The sequence below is a fragment of the Pelobates fuscus genome, chromosome 7 (assembly GCF_036172605.1).
Source record: "Pelobates fuscus isolate aPelFus1 chromosome 7, aPelFus1.pri, whole genome shotgun sequence".
Lineage (NCBI taxonomy): Eukaryota > Metazoa > Chordata > Amphibia > Anura > Pelobatidae > Pelobates > Pelobates fuscus.
The window spans coordinates 3,607,088-3,615,568 of NC_086323.1; the positions used below are offsets into that span (position 1 = coordinate 3,607,088).

General features: G+C 50.2%; 1 protein-coding gene across 1 annotated transcript in view; it reads right to left on the minus strand.

Moving 5' to 3' along the window:
* Nucleotides 1–7,390, minus strand: part of SYDE2 (synapse defective Rho GTPase homolog 2) — a 56,458-nt gene extending 49,068 nt beyond the window's left edge. The window contains exon 1 of the mRNA XM_063427639.1: nucleotides 7,131–7,390. Within this exon, the coding sequence (XP_063283709.1) occupies nucleotides 7,131–7,209 (79 nt within the window). The 5' untranslated portion in view covers nucleotides 7,210–7,390. The remainder of the gene's footprint in view (nucleotides 1–7,130) is intronic.
* Between the last annotated feature and the right edge of the window lie 1,091 nt (nucleotides 7,391–8,481).

Sequence of the window (8,481 nt, forward strand, 5' to 3'; positions counted from 1 at the left end):
TAAGCTGTAGTTGTTTTGGTGACTATAGGGTCCCTTTAAGCGGTATACTATACACTAAGCTGTAGTTGTTTTGGTGACTATAGTGTCCCTTTAAGCGGTATACTATACACTAAGCTGTAGTTGTTTTGGGTAGTATAGTGTCCCTTTAAGCGGTATACTATATACTAAGCTGTAGTTGTTTTGGTGAGTATAGTGTCCCTTTAAGTGGTATACTATACACTAAGCTGTAGTTGTTTTTGGTGACTATAGGGTCCCTTTAAGCGGTATACTATACACTAAGCTGTAGTTGTTTTGGTGACTATAGTGTCCCTTTAAGCGGTATACTATACACTAAGCTGTAGTTGTTTTGGTGACTATAGGGTCCCTTTAAGCGGTATACTATACACTAAGCTGTAGTTGTTTTGGTGACTATAGGGTCCCTTTAAGCGGTATACTATACCTTAAGCTGTAGTTTTGGTGACTATAGTGTCCCTTTAAGCGGTATACTATACACTAAGCTGTAGTTGTTTTGGTGACTATAGGGTCCCTTTAAGCGGTATACTATACATTAAGCTGTAGTTTTGGTGACTATAGTGTCCCTTTAAGCGGTATACTATACACTAAGCTGTAGTTTTGGTGACTATTGTGTCCCTTTAAGCGGTATACTATACACTAAGCTGTAGTTGTTTTGGTGACTATAGTGTCCCTTTAAGCGGTATACTATACACTAAGCTGTAGTTGTTTTGGTGAGTATAGTGTCCCTTTAAGCGGTATACTATACACTAAGCTGTAGTTGTTTTGGTGACTATAGTGTCCCTTTAAGCGGTATACTATACACTAAGCTGTAGTTGTTTTGGTGACTATAGTGACCCTTTAAGCGGTATACTATACACTAAGCTGTAGTTGTTTTGGTGAGTATAGTGTCCCTTTAAGCGGTATACTATACACTAAGCTGTAGTTGTTTTGGTGAGTATAGTGTCCCTTTAAGCGGTATACTATACACTAAGCTGTAGTTGTTTTGGTGAGTATAGTGTCCCTTTAAGCAGTATACTATACACTAAGCTGTAGTTGTTTTGGTGACTATAGTGTCCCTTTAAGCAGTATACTATACACTAAGCTGTAGTTGTTTTGGTGACTATAGGGTCCCTTTAAGCGGTATACTATACACTAAGCTGTAGTTGTTTTGGTGACTATAGGGTCCCTTTAAGCGGTATACTATACACTAAGCTGTAGTTGTTTTGGTGACTATAGGGTCCCTTTAAGCGGTATACTATACACTAAGCTGTAGTTGTTTTGGTGACTATAGGGTCCCTTTAAGCGGTATACTATACACTAAGCTGTAGTTGTTTTGGTGACTATAGGGTCCCTTTAAGCGGTATACTATACACTAAGCTGTAGTTGTTTTGGTGAGTATAGTGTCCCTTTAAGCGGTATACTATACACCAAGCTGTAGTTGTTTTGGTGACTATAGGGTCCCTTTAAGCGGTATACTATACACTAAGCTGTAGTTGTTTTGGTGACTATAGGGTCCCTTTAAGCGGTATACTATACACTAAGCTGTAGTTGTTTTGGTGACTATTGTGTCCCTTTAAGCGGTATACTATACACTAAGCTGTAGTTGTTTGGTGACTATAGGGTCCCTTTAAGCGGTATACTATACATTAAGCTGTAGTTGTTTTGGTGACTATTGTGTCCCTTTAAGCGGTATACTATACACTAAGCTGTAGTTGTTTGGTGACTATAGGGTCCCTTTAAGCGGTATACTATACACTAAGCTGTAGTTGTTTTGGTGACTATTGTGTCCCTTTAAGCGGTATACTATACACCAAGCTGTAGTTGTTTTGGTGACTATAGGGTCCCTTTAAGCGGTATACTATACACTAAGCTGTAGTTGTTTTGGTGACTATAGGGTCCCTTTAAGCGGTATACTATACACTAAGCTGTAGTTGTTTTGGTGACTATTGTGTCCCTTTAAGCGGTATACTATACACTAAGCTGTAGTTGTTTGGTGACTATAGGGTCCCTTTAAGCGGTATACTATACATTAAGCTGTAGTTGTTTTGGTGACTATTGTGTCCCTTTAAGCGGTATACTATACACTAAGCTGTAGTTGTTTGGTGACTATAGGGTCCCTTTAAGCGGTATACTATACACTAAGCTGTAGTTGTTTTGGTGACTATTGTGTCCCTTTAAGCGGTATACTATACACTAAGCTGTAGTTGTTTTGGGTAGTATAGTGTCCCTTTAAGCGGTATACTATACACTAAGCTGTAGTTGTTTTGGGTAGTATAGTGTCCCTTTAAGCGGTATACTATACACTAAGCTGTAGTTGTTTTGGTGACTATAGGGTCCCTTTAAGCGGTATACTATACACTAAGCTGTAGTTGTTTTGGTGACTATAGTGTCCCTTTAAGCGGTATACTATACACTAAGCTGTAGTTGTTTTGGGTAGTATAGTGTCCCTTTAAGCGGTATACTATACACTAAGCTGTAGTTGTTTTGGGTAGTATAGTGTCCCTTTAAGCGGTATACTATACACTAAGCTGTAGTTGTTTTGGCCCCTTTAAGATCAGGAAGGCACAGGATAAACCCTAAATAAAAGAGGACTTGATCGGTCATTGCCCAAACAGCACATCCCAGATTGGCACAGCTAGAAAATAACTCCTAACAGAGCTCTGCGGCCAAAGTCACCGCTTGCCCTCTCAGTGTAAAAATTCCACAGCTCTGCTGCAGTCACAGTTTCTGTATTTTTAGTCCAATTTATAATGCACTGTATATACTGAACAACCAACTGAGTGCCTATTATCGCAGGCTCGGCTTGATCTAAGGGTTTGTGCAGCATCATTTAATGCCAAGCCTGGTGCCCGCACTAACAGCAGCCATTACAAGGCGCAGCGCACACTGTTTACTAATTGCTACTTATAACAGTACAATTTGTCTCTTGATCTTAGTGTGTGAAAGTGCTAATTGATCGAGGTTACAGCAGGTCTGTGGATATCGTGCACTGTATTGGGAGATCGCCCGCTTGGCGCACTGTGTGTGTGTGTGTGTGAGTGAGAGAGAGAGAGAGAGAGAGAGAGAGAGAGAAACACACTTTATATGGTAATCTCTGGCAGACGCGACGGAGGAATTCACCAGGTCCAGTCTGCCTCACGATTAAAACACACAGCAACTAGTTTAACCCTATGTTTTACATTCTGAATAAAGCAGCAATGGGCACAGGACCTGCAAGCTAAACATTCACCGCGCTATTCAATAAACAGTGTGTAAGCACAACGCTTAATGCAAATATCGGACAGCACATAAACAGTAAAAGCAGGCTGAACATCTTACATGTCCCCGTCTGATCCCCGTCTAACATCAGAGGTTCATGCAATCTGGAAGAGAACCTGTTGCAGGTATACAAGAGCTCCGCCACCATGCCACCTGTTAGTAGTAAAGAAAATTAGGGCTTTCTGAGCCTCCCATAGCCAGTGAAGAGAAGATGGGAAGGCCATGTCCCAGCCAGGAGCAGTGCCCATGCACGACTCGCCTACCTGTCAGGGGGGGTCTCGCCATCTCTCCAGGCATCTTCACAGGACCTGAGACTGTTTGGGTGTCATACTCGCTACCATCAGTCCGATTAGACGCCAACTTGCAGGACCCACCAGCTCGCTGGGAAGATCCAGTGATGCGTTCCTTCATCTCCAAAGATAACAAGCGGCCTTTGTACATCCATTTCTGCATTTTTGTGACCGTTAATCCTGTCTGTTTGCGTGAAACCTCATGGCTCTCTGAATTAGCATTGCTATCACTGCCACAGTCACTTGGCATGTCATGCATGGAATCCGATTGACTGGCACTCCACGAGTCCCTCCAGATCAGTGGGCATTGGTTGGCCCGAGGTCCTGCCCTCCCCTCGTGGTGCTTAAAGCCATAATCAGAGGACAAATTGTACTTTAATAGGCTGTCACTGTGACATCTGTACAAGGTGTCTTGTCCTGAGTGTGACACGATAGGCAACGCATCCAAACTTTTACTTCCAGCTTGCAGAAAATTAATGTCCCTTGTCCCCAAGGCTCTGAGGGACCCCATCTCACTGTGAGAAGCACATCTCAAACTTACTTCATAGGAGGAACCGGAATCACGTTCTAGCCCTCTGACCGAGGCCTGGGAATACACATTGTCCCGGGATTGAGAGTTACAAGGTAGAATGTCAGCTGATGGTCCCAGAGGCATGTCATGCATGGAGTGAATGAGTAAATAGTAGGCCTCCTGTAACTTGGACCTCAGCCGGTCAGCTTCCATGTAAATATTTACCCTGTCCGTCCTCTGCTGGAAGCCAGAACAAAGGTTCTGAGAGGGAATGGACTCCGTGGGATTATACTGAGCATTTATCAACAAATTTCCATTATCATAGTAATCATCTTCCTCACTGTCTTCTGAGTGGTTTTGGGGGGAGACACAAGAAGTGCCACCTTCCAGGTCAGTAAATTCCAAACAGTGGACGTGGGGCTGTGAGTTAACTGCAGACCCACTCACACCTAAAAACCCACCACTGTACACAGACTCACAAGATCCAGCCTCAGTATAAGGCTCCTGAGGACCATTGGGCTGCAACTGCCGAGGGAACACAAACATTGGGGTACAAGAAGGTGATTGGGTACCATGAGGAAGTACACAATAGTCCAAAATATTGGGTCTCGGCATAAATGAAGCACTTGGTGGGGGGCTCACTGGAGGAATCAGACGTTTGAAATATTCTCCATGACAGTAATAACCATGGTGACTTGGAGACTCAACACTGAAAGGTGTGGGTGAGCAGAAATCACCCAACGACCCATTGATAACATTACTACAGGAAGTGGGCACCCCATCTGGATAGAGGTCAGCTGTCCCCAAATTCAGGGGAAAAGTATAGTTATTATTATTATTGTGGCTCAACAATACAGCTTCTGGTCTGCAACCCCAGGTACTACCACCATTCCTTTCCTTGCCTGGCCCTGCATAGCCCCCCCATGTACCCCCACGTTCCTTGCCAGACCCTGCATAGCCCCCCCATGTACCTCCACCTTCCTTGCCAGGCCTTGCATAGTCCCCCCATGTACCTTCACCTTCCTTGCCAGCTCCTGCATAGCTCCCACAGGTACCCCCACTTTCCTTGCCAGCCCCTGCATATCTCCCGCAGATACCCCCAGTCCCACAATTCTGAGCAGGCCCTACATGGCTTCCACAAGTACTTCCTCCATCATATCTCCCATGATCACTCCACCTGGCACAGTCCACCATAGACTCTTGTGCATCTAGGTCATAGCACCCCCACTCACTAATCTTACTGCACTTCTTAGCACTTCCTGCTCTGCTTCCATACACCATAGACCCATCTGTGGCCCCTGCTATGTCCTTATTGCACCCTTCTGTGTTCCCAGCCCTGTACCCCAATAGTATGTACCCATTGCACCCCGTGATACTGTCCCCATTGCACCCTTTTAAGGCTCCTGTCCCGTGCCCCCAGACACTGCCCTCATTGCACCCCTCTATGGCTCCTGTCCTGTGCCCCCAGACACTGCCCTCATTGCACCCCTCTACGGCTCCTGTCCTGTGCCCCCAGACACTGCCCTCATTGCACCCCTCTATGGCTCCTGTCATGTGCCCCCAGACACTGCCCTCATTGCACCCCTCTACAGCTCCTGTCCTGTGCCCCCAGACAATGTCCTCATTGAACCCCTCTATGGCTCCTGTCCTGTCCCCCCTAAAATGGTCCTCATTGAACCTCTCTGTAGCCTTTGCTCTGTACCCCAACATTCTGTCCTTATTGCAGCCCAATGTGGCTCCTACTCTGTAGCCCCAGATCATGTCTCCATTACACCCCTCTATAGCAGCTGTTGTGTACCCCCAGACCCTATCTCCACTGCATCCCTCTGTAGCGCCTGTCCTGAACCCCCAGTTACTGTCCCCTTTGCACTCCTCTGTAGCTCCTGTCCTGAACCCCCAGTTACTGTCCCCCTTGCACTCCTCTGTAGCTCCTGTCCTGAACCCCCAGTTACTGTCCCCCTTGCACGACTCTGTTGGCCCTGGTGTGTACCCCCAGTTACTGTTCCCCTTGCACTCCTCTGTAGCTCCTGTCCTGAACCCCCAGTTACTGTTCCCCTTGCACTCCTCTGTAGCTCCTGTCCTGAACCCCCAGTTACTGTCCCCCTTGCACGACTCTGTGGCCCCTGGTCTGTACCCCCAGTTACTGTCCCCCTTGCACTCCTCTGTAGCGCCTGTCCTGTACCCCTTGCACTCCTCTGTGGCCCCTGGTCTGTACCCCCAGTTACTGTCCCCCTTGCACTCATCTGTGGCCACTGGTCTGTACCCCCAGTTACTGTCCCCCTTGCACTCCTCTGTAGCTCCTGTCCTGAACCCCCAGTTACTGTCCCCCTTGCACTCCTCTGTAGCTCCTGTCCTGTACCCCCAGTTACTGTCCCCCTTGCACTCCTCTGTAGCTCCTGTCCTGTACCCCCAGTTACTGTCCCCCTTGCACTCCTCTGTAGCTCCTGTCCTGTACCCCCAGTTACTGCCCCCCTTGCCCTCCTCTGTGGCCCCTGGTCTGTACCCCCAGTTACTGTCCCCCTTGCACTCCTCTGTGGCCACTGGTCTGTACCCCCAGTTACTGTCCCCCTTGCACTCCTCTGTAGCTCCTGTCCTGAACCCCCAGTTACTGTCCCCCTTGCACTCCTCTGTAGCTCCTGTCCTGAACCCCCAGTTACTATCCCCCTTGCACTCCTCTTTAGCTCCTGTCCTGAACCCCCAGTTACTGCCCCCCTTGCACTCCTCTATGGCCCATGGTGTGTACCCCCATTTCCTGTCCCCCTCTGTGGCCCCTGGTGTGACCCCCCATTTCATGTCCCCCTCTGTGGCCCCTGGTGTGACCCCCCATTTCATGTCCCCCTCTGTGGCCCCTGGTGTGTACCCCAATTTACTGTCCCCCTCTCTGGTACCTGGTGTGTACCCCAATTTACTGTCCCCCTCTCTGGTCCCTGGTGTGTACCCCCATTTCCTGTCACCTTGTGTGTACTCCCATTTCCTATCCCCCTCTGTGGCCCCTGGTGTGACCCCCCATTTCCTGTCCCCCTCTGCGGCCGAGGCTCTGCATTCCTTGGTGTTGTGGCCCCCAGGGGCCCATTTACCTTCTCCGTTACAGTCGGTGCCCTTCTTGGTTCTCTTCCCCCGCAGTTTGGACAGGGTTCTCCGCAGAGGGTCGGCCATTCCTCTCCTGTGGCCCCTCACAGGGCCCCCCCCCGGAGACCGACCCCCCGCCCCCCCCGGGGCGCCATGTGAACCCCGAGATCCAGTCAGGGGCCCCCGGCGGCAGCCATGGAGCCGAGAGAGAGCGAGAGACCCGAATACACCGCCCGACCGAGCGCCAGCCGGAACCGAGACACCCGACACCGAACCCCTCACTGCGCCTGCGCCACATCCACCAACACACTGCGCCTGCGTCACATCCACCAACACACTGCGCCTGCGTCACATCCACCAACACACTGCGCCTGCGTCACATCCACCAACACACTGCGCCTGCGTCACATCCACCAACACACTGCGCCTGCGTCACATCCACCAACACACTGCGCCTGCGCCACATCCACCAACACACTGCGCCTGCGCCACATCCACCAACACACTGCGCCTGCGTCACATCCACCAACACACTGCGCCTGCGTCACATCCACCAACACACTGCGCCTGCGTCACATCCACCAACACACTGCGCCTGCGTCACATCCACCAACACACTGCGCCTGCGCCACATCCACCAACACACTGCGCCTGCGCCACATCCACCAACACACTGCGCCTGCGTCACATCCACCAACACACTGCGCCTGCGCCACATCCACCAACACACTGCGCCTGCGTCACATCCACCAACACACTGCGCCTGCGTCACATCCACCAACACACTGCGCCTGCGCCACATCCACCAACACACTGCGCCTGCGCCACATCCACCAACACACTGCGCCTGCGCCACATCCACCAACACACTGTGCCTGCGTCACATCCACCAACACACTGCGCCTGCGTCACATCCACCAACACACTGCGCCTGCGTCACATCCACCAACACACTGCGCCTGCGTCACATCCACCAACACACTGCGCCTGCGCCACATCCACCAACACACTGCGCCTGCGTCACATCCACCAACACACTGCGCCTGCGCCACATCCACCAACACACTGCGCCTGCGCCACATCCACCAACACACTGCGCCTGCGCCACATCCACCAACACACTGCGCCTGCGTCACATCTACCAACACACTGCGCCTGCGTCACATCCACCAACACACTGCGCCTGCGCCACATCCACCAACACACTGCGCCTGCGTCACATCCACCAACACACTGCGCCTGCGTCACATCCACCAACACACTGCGCCTGCGTCACATCCACCAACACCCTGCGCCACATCTACCAACACACTGCGCCTGCGTCACATCTACCAACACACTGCGCCTGCGCCACATCCA